Raw genomic sequence first — 18,772 nt, 5'->3', positions numbered from 1 at the left:
GAGTGTAAGTAAGACCTACCTGTTTATGAGGTGTGGGTATTCTAATACCCTTAATTAATTCATGTATGAATTTGTAACGTATTAGCATCATTTCTTAATCTTAAAATATGGGAAATTTGACGAAATAACCCTGATAATAGGCTTATTTCCAAATTTAGCATAGGCATTATAAATTTTGTAAAATTAACCTTTTGCCATGGGTAAAAGACAATATTACCCTTAATTAAAAATTTGGGTATTTATGTTTTCTTTTCCCTCTCTCTCTCCTTATTCCCTTTCGGTTTCTCCTTGTTCGATCCTTTGGTTTCCTTTCTCTCTTTTTAGTTTCTCCCATTTCAGTTTCTCTTCCGACGATCACAACGAAACGAAGAAAACCGATCTATCAACTCCCCAAGGCAACGCCGGAACGCCTTCATCATTTCAGGTGAGTTATGCCCGTTTTCCATCGTTTTCCTTGCAATAATGCTGAAACGAAATATTGGTTTAGAGTTTAGAGTTTGGTTTAAGATTTTAAATGATGGCTGAATGGTTTAGGGTTTAATATGCATTTGTCGTAGGCGTCGCAGGCGAAAATGCATATGTCGTAGACGAATATGCATTTGTCGCCTGCGAAAATTGCGCATCTGTCGCCTGCGAAAATTGCGCATCTGTCGCCTGCGAAAATTGCGCATTTGCGCCTACGAAAAATGCATTTGCGCCTACGAAAATTGCATTTACATGTGTTGAGTTCTTATTGTTGAGCAAAATGTTATTGTCCTTTGTGTTTTGTAAGATAAAAGTATCATTTTTTTTTCTTTATTTTTTTTTAAGAAAAGGGAACTTGCTTCCCTGAAGAAGTACAGTGATACGGGGGAGAAATGTCTAGAGGAGCATGGGGTTGACAAGCCGTCAATTGGAGATGTTTTGTGGAATTTGGAGTACGACCTCTAGCTTGAGGAATCTTCATCGGCTCTGACAGAACCGAAAGACAACAGCACGAACCATATTCAAGGAATTGCATTGAATTTGATAACAACAGCGCAAGTAGGGTGGATGGTGCGAGTTATGGGGAGGAAGATGTGGCGACAAGTGCTGTTTTCTCGCAGCTAGTAAATCCTCGTGAAAGATAAAGGTTTTTGCTCGTGAGAATTGGGTGCATTTATACTTAAAATTTGTTATTTCTTTCTTATCATTTGGTAATAATAATATTTGATCACTGAAAATCATATATATATGTGTGTATATTGGATCTATGTCTCTTCTACATACATTGCTTAGAGAAATCTTGTCAGTTGAACTAGCTCCATAAAGGTTCACAATTCATCTAATACTCCATAAGTTCAGTCATTCTACAATTGTTGCATTATTTGTTGACTCACTTCTCCTTTGGAATCAGATAAATCTGGATTTTAATCTATGATGGAAACTAGCTTGATGATAGCTGAGTCTTTGTGATAGTAAACTACTTAGTTAAACAAGACAAGCACCTTTTGTTTTTGTTCTCACAATGGGATATTGTAAAAGGTATTAAGCAAATTCGTCAAAATTGTTTAAAAGAAAAATATGATTGAAACAATATGACATGAGTAGAACACAGTAGAAGAATTTGGATGCATATTTTTTCTTTTTTCTTTTGGATTTATGATTGATCTTTCTTTTGTCTTCATACTCGCTACAAAAGGCATAAAGGAACTTTTTTTAATATAATTATCATTTAACATAAATTAAACTTAATATGTCTCTATTTTTTGGTAACTTACTCAAATGATATAATATATGTTTTATTTATTTGATAATTTATTTTAACAAAAATCTCAAGATCTTAATAAAATCCAAGACAAACACAAGTTACATCCCACTACATAATTAACAAAAATAGAACAAAGTTGACATAATTCATCATCTTCCCACGACAGAATACAAACGAGATGAAGCTACTTGACTTTCTTCTCTTTGATTGACGATGAAGATGATACAACACCAATTCTGTAGGGGTCGACACTGTAAGTGTACTGCTGAATAATGACGAAAAAACCCATCTCCAGACACACCAACACATTCTAATACGCCTAATCAATTTGCTCCACATCAATCCAAATATGATGAGATTTTATTACCCCATGGCAGCTAGAATCTCAAGCACAATCCCCTGTTTTGTTTGTACACAATAGATTGAATGATTCACAAATATAATGATTTGGATCCATATTCAAACGAAATGTTAAAATATTACCTGCCAGAAACAGAAGAAGACAATTCCCTTGATGCACAAGAATTTCGCTAGAGGGCTGTATGGTTTAAATTCTTTATCAAACACATGGTAAAAGATCACAAGAGAATACAAAGCAAGTGAGACTGAAACGTTTAAGATAATAGTGAATGTCCAGTTGATCCAACTCGGATATATTACCATTCTTTGAAGAACTATCATCAAGATTGAACATACAAACTGCCATGTCCACTACTTTAGAAGTTTTAGCAATTGGTGATTCAACCGAACTATATGGGGCTGCAATCAGTATAAAAAGAACACATCTTTGAAATAGAGGAAATAAAATCTTCAAAAACTACACCCAAAAAAACAAGTTTTACCCACTTGAAAGAGAGTCATTGGAAACGAGTGGTGAATTTCTCTTCCTTTTACCCCATCTGGAACTATGTTCTTTCTCAAGGATATGTTCCAAATAGCTATACATCAATGCCATAAACTTAGCAATCACCAGCATTTATAACAACAACAGAATAATCTCCCATTAGAATTACAAAACCCTTAAAAATGTTTGGTACTATACTTACCAAAGTTTTATAGAATTCCTTGATTTATTTAAGAAAAATAAAATAAGAATTGCTCCATGTAAAATGTAACAAACCAGTGTAGGATACAACAACATATAAAGGAGTCATGAGAATGATAACCAATATAGCATTTTGTTCCTTTGGTTCCCTCCAGCATAATATATGTGTCAAGACTAATTTAGTAAAACCAACAGTGTAATCACCAAGCAACAAGTTGTTGCAATATAAGTCCATTTGTGCTGGATGCATCTTTCCTTAATAGCTGAGAACCTGCATTACAGATTTGAAACTTCAACCCTTAATAACTAGATTTGTTGTATTATTCATGAGTAGATTTCAGAAAATTTAATGAGATTCTAAATCTAAAAGTTAGAAAGAAAAGTGTATGATCAAAGTAACTAGGATTCCGAGTAGAATCGCGCACACAGCGAAGGTTGTGAACTCCGACAGGCAAAAAATGTATTTTCGCAGGCAACAGATGCATTTTTCGCAGGCGACGGATGCATTTTTCGCAGGCGACGGATGCATTTTTCGCAGGCGACGGATGCATTTTTCGCATGCGACGGATGCATTTTTCGCAGGCGACAGATGCATTTTTCGCAGGCGACAGATGCATTTTTCGCAGACGACAGATGCATATTAAACCTTAAACCATTCATCCACCCCAAAACGCTAAAACCCTAAACTATTATTCCATTTCAGCATTCATGCAAGGAAAACGACAGAAAAATGAGCATAACTCACCTGAAATGATGAAGGCATTCCGGGGTGTTGCTTCAGGGAGTTGATCTATCGGCTTCTCGTTTCGTTGCTTTGCTTAAATCGTCGGGGGAGAAACTGAAATGGGAGAAACTGAAATGGGAGAAAGGAAACCCAAAGGTCGGTCAAGGAGAAATTGAAAAGGAAGGAGGAGAGAGAGGAAAATAAATAGAAATAACCCAAATTTTTAATTAAGGGTAGAATTGTCTTTTACCCATGGCAAAAGGTTAACTTTGCAAAATTTATCATGCCTATGCTAAGTTTATATTTTTCAAAAGAATAAAACAGTGGGTCAAGTACTAACCAATTAAAACTTAAAAAGGGGCGTTCCGAGAATCGAACTCGGGACATCTTAAAACTTAAAAAGGGGCGTTCCGAGAATCGAACTCGGGACCTCTCGCACCCAAAGCGAGAATCATACCACTAGACCAAACGCCCTATTATGTTAACTAGTTTCAGATAAAAATATATAATATAAATTTAACAAATAATTCATTAATTAAATATTTTTTTAAAATTAAAAATCGCACATATATAACTCAAAGACCATATTGAGTAATAATGCACATTTTGTCAATAAATATTTCCTCTCTTTTTTAATATATCGTTGTTTGTATTGCAACTTTTTATAATAGTCTACTTACCTTGTCTAGTTATTTTCTTTCAAACAATTTAATATTTACTAATTTTGAGTATCTAGGTTCAAAGTGAAGTGTTTATGAACTCACATTACAGAATTGATAAATGAAAATGGTCTCAATAAAAAAAAAAAAATGAAAGTATTATTTATCCAAAATTAAAAACCGTCGGCAGTTGTGGAAATGGGATCCAAGAAAAGCCCATATATATTGTCGGCTCTTTAATAAAGCCATTTGAGCCATATTTTGGGCTTGATGACATTGGGTACTTTTCTTATTAAAAACTTGACTCATAGTTTCGATCTTATAAAAAAAAAAATATATCGGCTATAAAATATTATATGAGTATTACCGACCGTTGCATTATTATTGTTATGGGATAAACAAAAAAAAAAATATTTATAAAAATAGGACAATAAATATAAAAAAATAGTTCTCAATCAAGTCGGTCAAAATCGAGAGTTTACGTAAAATTATTATCCCGTTGTAAATTCGTAAAATCTAAATTTTATATGAATTCGTAAAAGTTTAATTTGAAAAATAATAGTTATATATTATTATTATTATTTATATATAATTAAGGATTTTATACTTACTCAATTATAAGAAACTATACATTTTAATATAAAATTAATTAAAAATTAATAATAAATAAATAATACGATAAAATAATATACTTACAAAATTAATTACATTAATTAATTTAAATAAATAATAACTTTATTTTTTAATTTTTAAATATATATATTTTTTAAAGTCGTATAAAATCGTAAAATCAAAATTATTTATAAACTCGTAAAATTATAATAAATTTAAAATCGTAAGTGATTAACTATTTAAGAGTTTTACTTAAAATCAGACTCGTTAACCTAACGTAAAATCGTAAGATTTTAAGAGTCAGCTCGGGATTTTAACCGCATTGATCCCTATAATTATATTATTTTATTTAAAAGCTTATTATCTAGTTCACTTGCTCAGTCTTTTTGCATCCGGTTAAAGTGCCGAAGAGATAAATTCGTTCAGCTGTTCACCGGGTGGTTATTTTTATTCTTCCAGTTTTGAGTGTCTTCTTGGATAGTTATAGCTGCCTATAGGTGTAATATGTGTCTTTGGGGTTCCTTTCAGGCCTCGAGCATAAACGCGAAGAAAAAAGGCTTGAGCCAAAAGTTGAGGTCTCTGGACTTCCCGTGTATTCATCTAATCTCATGGACACGATCACGAAACTGAAAGTCTTTTGGATCCAGTCAATGCCAATGGGTCTGCTAGTTTAAGTCGTAAGTAAAATACTGGCGTAAGTAAAATATTGGAGATCCAATGAAAGTAATATAATAGATGAGAAAAAAGAAAATGATGTTTAAGTGATTTTAGTTATTTAAATAATTCAAATGAACGTAAAAACAGTGCTTTATAGTTTATTTGAAAAGAAAAAAAAGTGTACGGTATTACCCTATATAGGGAATAGGATTTGAGTGGCTAGCTAAATGCTAGCCAAGGCTATACGTATGGTATGGTATGTCTGTCGGTAAGAGAGAAGAGTCTGAAAACATGACAATCAGTTGTCAACACATAAAACCCAAATGAAAACATATATTTTTGATAGCATCTTCAGCCTTTACATATTTCGATACCACTTTTTATTTATTTATTTTTTATTAAGTACTCGAAGCCTTTATAGGTTGGGAATTGATGGAATGAAATGAAAAGGATTGTTAATTGATGCCAATTCTAGCTAGCTTGCATTGCATGGGGGACCCTTTTATAAAGTTAATTTAATTAGGGAAGTAGCCATCATTGCATTCGTTGAAAGTTATTATTGAGTAGATCCAAGGAGAAACAATATTATCTTTATGCACACATTTATATATATATATATATATATATATATACTTCCATAGGTTTATGTGCAGGTTTTGTTTCATTTAACTTATTCACCTTATTTCTAATTAATTTCATTTCACATATAAACATGTAGTCCTTATTCATCATAATTGTAGAAACCCATTTTATTGAGTTTATTCATTCAAACCATGATGCAATTTAAGGATTGAGTTGGCCTAATAGTGTCACGAATTATTCTTTTTTTTTTAAATAACCAGTTTTTTTGAAAAACTTTTGTCCGAACAAGACTTTAAATTAGAGAAGGGCTTAAGGATTGAGTTTCCCTAGTATCTCAATTAATTAGCTAATTGAAAACAAATATAAGTATATAATCAATTAGAACAAGATAAAGTTCAAATCCATTACTTTTTTGTTATGAAATAATACTCTATCAACCAAAACTACAAATTTGTATATACTCTTATTTGTTATATATATATAGATACATAAAAAGTGTATTAAGTGGAAGGGTTGTCCTAATTTGGGGATTGAAAGACCTATATTAATTGTATATATACTGTGACTAAGCTGAATCAAACTAGCTAGGACAATGTTTTTTAAAATGGCAATTCCTTTTTCTCTTCCAAACTCTTTTCTCGAGAAGGAAGAAGCTAGAAAGGGACAATGGACATGGATGATAAGCACATGCATGGTGGGAAGAATTGTCATGGAATGTAAGGCAAAGTGGGCACATGTGTTGAGAAAAGGGGGATTTGTTCTCTATATATTTAGAAAATTTATTTATAATGTAAAGAATTTGAATGAAATGAAATGAAAGCACTATGTATATATAGCTCATAGAATTATAGAGCTAGCTAGCTGGTCCTCCTAATTCAAACCACAAAACCAACTTTTCAGCCCTTTCACTTCAGTTTATTCCTTCATTGCCTTTAATTTCTCATTCTCCATCTTTTCTGACCACACTTATTTTCAAACTTTGTTACTTTCAATTTTGAGATCTAAATCTAATCATAATATGTTGTAAAGAATTAATCGATGAATATCATGATAAGCGGTAAGACTAAATGTTCGAGTCTTACTTAAAAATAGATTAAAATTTCAGGCCAGCTATCCTATGAAATTGGGAATTAATAAACCCATGTCGATCACAAAAGAAGATAAGTTACATGCATTGGATAATGTATTGTTTGATATATAAATGGGTGGGAGTGGGACTAGAGAATTTTTATTTTTATGTTTTATTTTTTACTATTGTGAATAATGAATTTTGAAGTTTAAAAATGATGTTTTTAACTTATATGGTGTCAGGGTGCTGCCTTTTGTTTCCCACTATATATGGAATGTCACCCACCAATCACAGCTAGCAGACGCACTCCCAGCTCCCCCCACTTATATATCATCATATATATATATATATACAAGAGGGAACATTATTTGAATTATTTTTTTCATTCATAATAATTATTTTTTTTATTAAATTTATGAATTAAAGGTTTTTTTCCCATAGTTTACTTTCCTGTTTATTGTAGATTAATAATAAAAATTTAAACTGGAGCTAGTTCTACTTAATTAAAAAATAAATAAATATATTATATATATACTATAGTTTTGAATTCAATATTCAGGTGCTTGGTTTTTTTACAACTTAGGTTGAACTAGTTTAAAAATGAACTAAAATATTTTTTTCAATAATTTTTTGTTAACTATGTTAAGTTTTAAATTATATATTATCTAGACAATTTATGTAACTCCTTAATCAGATGTTTTTTTTTTCTAAATGCAAACAAAATATTAATAAAAAAATACGGATTAATTTGAACAGTTTATTTAACAAGGCAACTCTAATGTTAAAGAAACAATATGAGCTTCTTTTATAAATTTTATTTTTGGTAGTGAAGCATTTCAATATTATGTTTAATTTATTTAAAGAATTATATATATATATATATATAAATATATTATATATATATATATATATATATATATATATATATATATATATATTAATTGTTATATATTCTTGGAACTTGGAAGAATTATTATTGATTCATTGTCGTTACCATACTCGTGTTTGTATCGTTAGGATTAAACAACTCTTATCTATATTATTATATATATTTAAAAAAAATATAATAATAATTAAAAAAATATTTAAATGCAGTAGAGACTTATAGTTAGAGGTTAATTCTTTTTTTTTCTAGCAATATTTTATTCGTGCTCATAATAATTTAATCATCGGTTATTTTATTATTATGAACAAATGAATTCCTGATCATTGCGTTACTTTAGTTCTACCTTATAAGGTGGATGTTCTTATCACAGGTTGATTTGATTTCTTAATAAATCATGCGATTTACCTAATATTGTAGAGTAATGCATAATTTGTTGTTGTGCTTAGAAGTTCCCTTGACTTGTCATCAAATCCAAATACTAACCATGTTTTAAAGTTAAAAGAGGAAATTAGAGGATTTAGGCACTAAAACAATGTCCCAAAATAAAGAATTAAAAAACTATCTATACATGGTGATCAAGATCAAAGAAAACAAATTATAAATCACCAAGACTGACAGAGACAAGATAAGTTACATAATAAAGATAAAAACATGATTATCATGTTTGCAAGGTCTACTAATTAGAAACTTTGTATTTACACTCATACTTCACATGACCAACCTTAGAAGATAGATTATAGGTAAAGTGAGAATTAAATCAAAACAAAAATAAGTTAGACAATATTTATGATAATTTACTCAAAGTGCAACTAAATACTAATGACATGCTCACAAGGCAGTATCGATTTTAACAATAAAAAAAGAAAGAAAAAAAAAAACAGCAAACAACTTGTATAAGAATAAAAAAAAAAGCAAGAACAATTTTATTTCTATATTTGGATAAAAACAAGAAAATATTCCCCATCACCAATTAATTCCAAGGCAAACATCTCGAACCAAAAGATCATTAAAGTAAATTTAAATTGAATTAAAATAAAATAAAACTTGTATATATATGTTAGAATTCTTACAACTTGTAGCTAATTAATTATCAAATGTTAAAATGTTTGTTGGCCCCTATATATGATAATAATAATATATATATACAATAATTTGGTCTTGTCCCATCCAACTTGCAAAGGCTTAATGCTTTTCTTTTTGACATGAAAAAAAGTAAGAAAAGACTGAACTGAACCATTCCTTTCCTTTGCTTTGTTTTGCTCCATTTTCATATTTATTTATTTAAATATATTCTCGCCAAGCAATTAAGCACCAACTCTCACTGTCACACACGTCTTCATGCAAATCGTATAATAATAATAATTAAAATGAAATCGTCTTAATATTTGTAAATAATAATAATAATAATAATATCCACCGTTTGTTCCACTGTGACTGTGAGCTAGCTAGCTAGTGAGTGAGTGAGATCGTGGCTCCACTAAAATGATTTCCCACTGAACTCAACTATACTATATATAAAATAAATATATAAATTCCATTAATTAACTGATCACTCTGTGTCATGTGTTTCATCTTTTGACCGCGGAGGAGGATCGATGGACGTGCAACCAAACTACTGACGCCGCATGATTGATTAACGTGGCTAGCTAGCTATAATTAAACTCATGTCTGATCATCATCATCATTATCATCATCATCATCATGAAAGAACAATAATTAATAATAATCATGAATCTTTCATTCCTTTGCTTTGCTTTGCTGCTGCTTATTAGTCATCATTCATTCAATCTTTAGAATACAACTGTACAGACTCTGATCAGTATCTTTTGACCCGTCCTCACACGTGCCCAGGACGAAGTACGTACGTGTGCTTGCTTCAACTGGCATGGGGACTGAATATATAATTAATTAATTACATTTTCAAATTAACTATATATTTTCCTTTTATAATATTTTAATTATAATTTGAATTGTCATTTCATTTCTAGTTAGGTGGAATTTCATTAGGAATGAGCTGGTTTCTTTTATATATATATATATATATAGTACTAGCTAGCTACTCCAATTTCAAACATGTAGTGTATTTGTTTTATGTCTTTTTGTGCAGTACGGATATTTTACTGTTAAATATGAAGAAAATAATATGTTGAAAATAAATTAATGCATATATGGTTCTCAAATCGATCTGTTAGTCCAGTTTATACACACTCACTGATTTTCGTTGAAAATTGCAATCCAGATATTATTATTATTGTTATTGTCATTGAATTATTGCATCTATCAATTTAATCACTTAAAATCAGGATTACTTAATTTGTATACAATTTCTAATTAAAAAAAAAACAATACTTATTATTATTAATTATACATGAAGATTATTTGAAAGTGAGCCAATAAAATAAATGGGGGGTTTAAGAAGAAGTTGGAGGTGGGTGGATGGATTAATATTAAAGGTACCGACTGGGGTTTGAACTGTTTGGGAAATTGTAGCAAACAGTTCCCAAAGACGAGATATATAAAAAGGTTTTCTATATTTATATATATATATATATATATATATATAGTAGATTTGGTGTCTGCAGTTTTAACTTTGAATAAATACTAAATAAAAGACGGCATTATTATTTAATATTAGTGTATATTTTCGTATCTTGAAAATCCAAAAAGAGTTGGCATTTACAATTAGTCTCGGGATTGGATGCTATATATCTTTTTTATTTTTAAATGAAAGCACCGAAAAGCATTTTGGACACCTTATGATGAAAGCAAGAAAATAACAATCCCGATTAGACCGGCCAATGCACACGCATTTCACTCATCATAATTCAAACTTCAAAACAACAACACCCACCTCCCCCAATCTTTTTCTTTCCCTAACCCTAGCTAGCTAATTCTCTCTCCAATTATTCGATCTCTATATGCATTCATTTGAAATAAATCACAATTTTTTTATTTATAAAAAAAATGGTTAAATCTAAAGTCAACATAACCTCATGATTTGGTCTTGGTTCTTCTTGGCACCACCACCTCATCATTTTTATCATTAATTCATTCTCATTTTCCCCACACACACACACACACTCACTCTCTCCTCTCATGATCAGTACTGATCATCTTTTTCTTTTCTTTTATATACCACTCGCATCTTTCATTCTTCATTGCTTATAATTAATTCTAAGTTATATATATAATTGCTCATCAAGCCACTCCCTATCATCAAATAATTATAAGATCTTCATATATATATATATGGGATCAACAAGAACAAGATTAACTATGAAGATTCATCCTTTCTTCTCACGTGGCAGCCTCTTGAACCATGATTCAATTCACTCCTCCTCCTCCTCTTCTTCCTCTAATCTCTCTCTTGGCTGCAAACGTTTACGTCCCCTCGCCCCCAAGAAGCTACAAGACAATGACGAGTACGAATATGATCCCCCACCCGACCTCAAAAGCTTCATTAAACTCCCCGACAGCTCCCCCAGAAACACAGCTGCAATATCTGACCATGTCCACAGAATTATTAGACAACCCTCTGCTCAGGTACCTTAATTAATTAATTAATATATATATATGGGAATGGGGGGAATGAGACTGATCATCTATGTATGTATGCATGTATATAGATGGAGACGACGTCATCCACGGTGGTTCAAGGAGCAGGGACGTCGACATCGAGGTGGAATCCGACACAAGAGCAAATCGGGATACTAGAAATGCTTTATAAAGGTGGAATGCGAACACCAAATGCGCAGCAAATCGAACAGATAACTGTTCAACTTGGAAAGTATGGGAAGATTGAAGGGAAGAATGTCTTTTACTGGTTTCAAAATCATAAGGCTCGGGAAAGACAGAAACAGAAGCGAAACAGCTGCTTAACAGTACTCAGCCACAGCCCTCCCACTCCTTCTCCTCTTCCGTCCACTGTTATTAATATTGCAAGGGTACGCCCTAACCCTAGTTAGCTTGTACCATATATAACATGTTGTTGGATTCATTGTTTTGATTCTGATCATATATATATATATATATATATATATATATATATATATATATATATATATATATATATATGTGTGTGTTTATAATTTCCATGCAGTTAGTTGATCATGATCATCTTGTAGAAAGAGAATCAGATAGTCCATATAATAAGATCAGAAAATGCAGTTCCTGGCCATTTGATCAGGTTTTGGAGGAGGAAGAAGATCAGATGAAGAATGATCATGGAGGAAAGACTACTTTGGAGCTTTTCCCATTACACCCTGAAGGAAGAAGATGCATGATGTCATGAGTATGTACGTACCTAATTAAGCTGTCTTTTTTCATTCTCATATCTTAATTATTAATTAATGTAGTAAATCTTCTTCTCTATCTCTCTAAGTATTTTTCCATTTGTGGTTCGGGAAAGAAGAAAGACAACATGTATCTTTGTCCACTCATCCTTCTTATATTCCCTAATTCACAACTTGTTTACAATAATAATTAATATTATTTCAACATTTATTCTCTACACTAACGTATCTTTCGGTTTTTCTTAAAAATGTTAAATGTTGAAAGTGTACCCACCATCCTCTAAAATTATATATATATAACTTTGACCATGATATATAATATCAAAATTGTTATTTTTTTTTATAGTAAGAATCAATTCAACTTTGTCAATATTATTTATTAACTAAATTAAAATGAGATGCTTTAGGTTAAGAAAGCTAAGAAGGACACTGAAGTCCAAGCATTCTTTAGAAAAATACATTAAAGTCAAAGCATCAGTATCCATTTCTGATCTCTTCTTCCCATTAATAATATAATATTATTATATAAAGCTTGTTTGGTGAAACTTTATTTAAATAAATTTGAATTTATTTTAAAATGCTGATGGATGTTGATTTGAGGAGGTGAATCATTTTTATTTTTTTTGTAAAATGACTTATTTAAAAGGATATATACATTTGATGAATTGTTGGAGCTAGATAGAGGGCATATATACTACAGAAATGGAAGCAAGAAGAAAACAAAAAAGATTCTACCTTTCACACACATATAAAATAGATAGGGATCCTACTAAAATCTAAGACAGCCCGCCATTCAAGTTAAAACGAATACCAGATGAAGACTTTTTTTTTTCAAATAAAAATAATTTATTAATAATGGGACCGGATGCATGTGTTATTATCACTACAAAGTGAACATATATATGCAATAAGTCTTGCTTCAAATCTTGCACCCATCGCATCAAAATATGCCTCAAAGAATTATCGAATCAAAGTATTAAAGGAATGGAGAGATGCAATAATTTACAGATTTTGTACCATTATATTTTTAATTATTATGTTTAACATCTATATATAGCTAGTGAGCTTTTGATTCATATATAAAAAAATAATTATAACATATATTTTATGTGAATTTATTTTATTTAGTTTAAATGTTATATAATTAGCTGATTCTATAATATATATATATATATATAATAAATAATATAATTTAATTAAATTATGTAAAAATGATAATAATTAATAAAAATACCATTAATTTTATAAATATAGTTATTTTGATAATGAAATTAAAATATGAAAAGTGTTTATATTTAATTATGTTATAATATTGAAAATAAATTTAATTATACATTTAATTTATTAAATAATAAGAAGCTATTTGAAAAATGATACTTGGAAAGGGAATGCCCCCAACGATGCCTACGTGGCAACAGAGTGAAATTAAAAAATAAAATTAATTTATCTCTCTTTCTCATTAATTAATTTATCTCTCTCATCTCTAGCTAATTAATTTATTTAAACACTAAATTCTAAACTCTAAACCTAAATCTTAAACCGGTTGTTTAGGGTTTAGGGTTTAAGCTTTATGTTTTATGTTTTAGAGTTTAAGGTTTAAGTTTATGTTTTATTTAAACATATTATTAAAATATTTAATGTGAGAGTTTGTTATAAATTGTTGAAAGAAATGAGTAAAATAATAATAGTTAGAATATGGATAAATAGAATAAATTAATTTGTAAAGATAGAGAGAAAAATTATTTAATAAAAGGATAGATAAATTAATTAATAAGAGGAGATATAAATTAATTAATAAGAGGAGATAGTATATTCTAACTGTCATGAAACGTGTCTTAATTATTATTATATTTTTATTTATTAATTAATTCCTGGGCCACTTAGACCATGTTCCCCAAGTAGAGATATGTATCATTCTTCTTAATAAAAAGAAAAATGATATAGAGCGCGACTTGGGACAGCGAATGATCCAGCGTAGAATATTATCTTTCCTCTTATTAATTATTTTCTCTCTCCTCTTATTAATTATTTTTTCTCTTTTTATTAAATAATTTCTATCATATAATACAGCTTAAAAAAAATTAATCGTGAAAAAATATTAATAAGTCAATAATAGAAAAAAATAATAAAAAAACGAAAAAAGAGGCCCTAAAGAATAAATAAAAAATATTTGATAAATAAAGGAATTGAAAAGTCATGAAAATAAAATAAAAATAAAAGAAATAAATTAATTTTAGTGTTTAGGGTTTAAGGTTTAGAGTTTATTTAAACATATTATTAAAATATTTAATGTGAGAGTTTGTTGCAAATTATTGAGTTATTTTAACCTTAAATGAGAGATAATAAATATCAAAGAAATTAGTAAAATAATATTCGTGAGAATAGGGATAAAATGAGATAAATTAATTTGTAAAGAAAGAGAGAGAAATTATTTAATAAGAAGAGAGAGAATATTCTACAAGCTTGTCTTAATTATTATTATATTTTTATTTATTTATTAATTCCACATGTTGGCACGTAGACCATCGCTCTCCCCGTCTCTCGGTAGAGATATGTATCATTCCTCTAATAAAAATACCATTAATTTTATAAATATAATTATTTTGATAATGAAATTAAAATATGAAAAGTATTTATATTTAATTATTTTATAATATTGAAAATAAATTTAATTATACATTTAATTTATTAAATAAGAAGAAGCTATATGTAATAATATTAATAAAATAGTATATATATTTGGGAAATAAATTTTAAGAGGTATAGAAAAGGTTTTATATATAACTATAGGAGATCGGATATGGTATTGACATTTTTTTTTATTAATGTTAGCTACAATTTAAAATGTATAACTTCGGTTTAAATTTGTATTTTCAATTTCATATTTATATCAGAAATAATTAATTTATTTGTTAAAAATAATGTGTTATTTAAGCGCAATAACAAAAACATTTACAATAAAAAAAAGATAAAAATTGATATATTTTCCAATATACCTCTTAGAACCAAATCATATAAGAGGTAATCTAATTTGGTTTGTTAATGATAATATAACATTATAAATTTGAATTTTGTTTTGGTTATCAATAACATTAATTAATCCTCTAAGGCTGGTGTTTAATTTATATTGTGATAATATATATAACATCAATAAAATTGTATTTTTTGTTTTGAAGGCATTTAATTGAGATTTTTTGAAAATTATTGATGTTGAATTTGGTAATATATAAATAAAGAAGTGAGACATTTTAAATTAATTCTCAATATATTGATAACATTGATAAGTTTTTTCTATCATTATATATATTGGTTATAGACATGATAAATCTGATTGAGTCCTGGTGCAATTTTAGAGTTTGAACATGACCTTACTTTTCCCCACTTGAAGAATGAAAGCTGCTAGCTTTAGGTACTACATATATCAGAGATGCGTGCCATAACCATGTCTCCCTTGCGAGGTCCCGCCACATGCGGACCAAAGTCACCTAGTTCAAATGCCCCGTTACTATTTTTTTTTTATTAATTTTTTTTTAATGTCAATCGTACTTATTATGTTTGATCTCTTAGAAATCACTCTAGAAGTCGGTTCTACTTGAATTAATTTTCCACCAATACAATCGATTACATTGTATACTTTCTATTTTATATTGTTATTCCAACTTTTAATATATATATATATATATATATATATATTATTATTATTGTTTACCATTTTTTTATAGCAAATTAGTTTATTAAATAAATAATTTATATATTTTTTTTCATTTAAAAAGTTAACACAAACACCAAATTCAACTTAAAGGGTTACACTTGGAAATCAAATATTTATAATACTGTTTAACATATACATATATAATTAATTGAAAATGTGATATATTTATAACAATATTTAACAATAGACAATACATTGTATAAACTCAATTTTTTCTCATGGTTGTAAGCATCTTGATGGCAATCCAAAAAAAATAAAAATAAGAAACCATTCAAAGTGAAAATATATCATTATTATTAGACTCATTTCAAAGAACGCGACAATAGGATGTCAACACCACAAAATTTGTTGTGACTAGACATTACAAAAATTGAATTGAATTGGCCAAACCGAAGACCAATAATTTTTATATGCTAAAACGTGTTCGGTCACAATCGAAAATTGAACTCGTTATTAGGTTCTCTGACCACTTAGCTACCACGTATATTCGACGAATATTAGATAGAAATCAGTTTTATTTATTTTTAGTTGATGCTATTGTTTTAAACTAAATTTTTAAAAACAAATAAAATTGATTGAACAGATTGGTCTAACTTACCAATAAATTACAACTGACCGTTTTGAGATTTTGTTTGATTATACATTTAGATGTATTAATTAATCCATCTGAATCTTAAGCCAGACCATTCATAATTTAGTTTATTTATTCGGCCTATACTCTTTTATCTTCTTCTTCTTCTTCTTCTTAGGCCCAACTATTAGCATGTCTTTTAAAAAAGGCCCGAGTCCACATCCTCTCCCTTTTGTATAAAGTTTTGAAGATAAATTTAGAGGCAATTTTTAAATTATTTAAAAAATAATATAATGAATTTATTTGAGATACATATTTATACTCTATTGAATCTCTGAATTGAAAAAATTAATATATAATGTTTTAATCTAACAACAAAAAAATTAATACAATCTATACATATTTGACTCGATCTTTTCATTAGGATTGCAAGATTCTATATATATAACTTATAATGCAATTGAATTTCACATTTTTATTGTTATTAGTAGCATCCTAATATCCTATTATATACTGTATGTTTAACACATGAATTCATGTAATCCAATGAAACATTTAATTATTAATAATACATATTTTTTTACAATAATATAAATATAATTTTAATAAAATATTTTTACTTTAGAATAATTTATATATTGTTTTCTTCTTTGTAGGAGTTAAAATGAGAAATAATGGTGCGGTAGAGAGAGGCGTTTAGGAATTGAGTCGATAATGAATTATAAAAGTCGAGCGTTTGTCCTGGTGCTGCTGCCGATTCTTATTTCTGCATCTGTTGTTTTTCTGATCGGTTGGTACTACAACTCCTCTGAGATTAGGGCGACGGTCACTACTATGGAAAAAGAAGAAGACATTGTTGTTGTTGTTACAGAGCCGAAGGCGATTCTCGAGAAATTTGGAGTGAAAATTGAAAGGAATCCTTCAGAAGCAACGCTGTCTGAGCTCGGTGTTTCATCGTGGCCAAAGTAGGTTTTTATCTCTCCTCTCCTCTCCTCCTTCATTGCTGTAGCTATCTAGCTAGGTTTATATTTGTGTTAATCTCTCAGATCTAATTTAGACGATTATCAAATCAGTTGATTTTGGATCTGTTTGATTAGATATAGCTCGGAGCCGAAGAAGATGCCATGGAGCTTCAAAAGGAAGGAGAAAATGTATATTTTGGAAGGAAAAGTTAGGGTTTCAGTTGATGATGGGCTGGATGATGGAAGCAGCTGCTTTGAGATAGGAGCTGGTAATCTGATTGAGTTTCCAAAAGGAATGAGTATCACTTGGCATATGATTGAACCTCTCAAGAAGCACTATCATCTCGAGGAAGAAGATGACTACTGATTATCTATGCATAACAACAATAGTAGTAGTAGTACTAGTAATGGTAAAGTTGCTTTATTAATTAATTAATTAACAATAGACTGTATGTATAATCATCAAAAATGCAAACTTTGCTCAATTGATTGATTGACTGACTAGATCATGAATCCGTTAGGGTTTTATCAAGAATTATGGATGCTATAGTTTAGGAAGCTATATATCACAACTGAGAATCAAACCTTACAAATAATTGACAAAGTTTAGGTAACAAATCTGGATTGGATTGGATTAGATTGGGTTGAGTAAATTAGGAACCAAAATTTATCGGTCCGTTGGTACCTGAAATCCGTAATAAAAAACTTGGACATTTTTTTTTTTAAATAATTTTTTAATATTTTATTTCTGTAACTTAAAAAAAAATCATTCTTTTTAATATATTCTTATTTATTTGTAAATATTTTTTTTAGGACCGGTAATTTTGGACCCGACACGAAAATACGAACTGAACACCGAAAAAATTAGGTTAGGGTAATATACTTTGTTGTTCGGGTTAACCTGATTCATAAACTTTTTTTTTTTTTGTTTAATTTTGTGTTTTTTATCCTACTCATTAACTCATTTTCTTTTATAATTTTGTTTGTAAACATATTTTTGATTTAGCGTGTTATTCTAATTTAAAACGGAGGGGTAAATTAGTTACATCGGGTTGAATTTGAGTTGAGTTAGGTCAATCAAATCGTGGTGTTCAGATCAATCACAAATAAATAGGCTAGGTTCATGTTAGAGATTTTGACACAAATTATTAAATACCTACAAACCTATTCATCCAAACTCACTATCTGAAACTGACCCAAATTGTCACCCTAATTTTTATATACTATCTAATCGGATCAATTAGTGAACACGACTGAGTCGGTACGAAGTGA

The 18,772-nt window shown here is 29.2% G+C and overlaps 2 protein-coding genes, 1 non-coding gene and 1 pseudogene across 3 annotated transcripts; 2 read left to right on the top strand and 2 right to left on the bottom strand.

Annotated features, from left to right (window-relative positions):
• Positions 1 to 1,913: 1,913 nt before the first annotated feature.
• Positions 1,914 to 3,024, bottom strand: LOC124928980 (annotated as a pseudogene).
• Positions 3,025 to 3,900: 876 nt separating this feature from the next.
• Positions 3,901 to 3,972, bottom strand: TRNAP-UGG. The gene has a single exon. It is a non-coding gene; the product is annotated as a tRNA-Pro (tRNA).
• A 7,173-nt stretch (positions 3,973 to 11,145) lies between these two features.
• LOC124932655 (WUSCHEL-related homeobox 4-like) lies at positions 11,146 to 12,455 on the top strand. The gene is made up of 3 exons (XM_047473318.1): positions 11,146 to 11,506; positions 11,590 to 11,907; positions 12,063 to 12,455. Exons 1-3 carry the CDS (start codon positions 11,213 to 11,215, stop codon positions 12,252 to 12,254), a joined length of 804 nt encoding a protein of 267 aa, XP_047329274.1. The 5' UTR covers positions 11,146 to 11,212; the 3' UTR covers positions 12,255 to 12,455.
• A 4,761-nt stretch (positions 12,456 to 17,216) lies between these two features.
• On the top strand, positions 17,217 to 17,995 carry LOC124932748. The gene is made up of 2 exons (XM_047473427.1): positions 17,217 to 17,503; positions 17,636 to 17,995. The coding sequence occupies exons 1-2, from the start codon at positions 17,253 to 17,255 to the stop codon at positions 17,865 to 17,867; spliced, it is 483 nt and encodes a 160-aa protein (XP_047329383.1). The 5' UTR covers positions 17,217 to 17,252; the 3' UTR covers positions 17,868 to 17,995.
• Positions 17,996 to 18,772: the final 777 nt, after the last annotated feature.

This window comes from Impatiens glandulifera, chromosome 3, assembly GCF_907164915.1.
Source record: "Impatiens glandulifera chromosome 3, dImpGla2.1, whole genome shotgun sequence".
NCBI classification, from domain to species: Eukaryota; Viridiplantae; Streptophyta; class Magnoliopsida; order Ericales; family Balsaminaceae; genus Impatiens; species Impatiens glandulifera.
The sequence above is the reverse complement of the archived record's forward strand: the minus strand, read 5'-3'. Positions and strand labels throughout refer to the sequence as shown.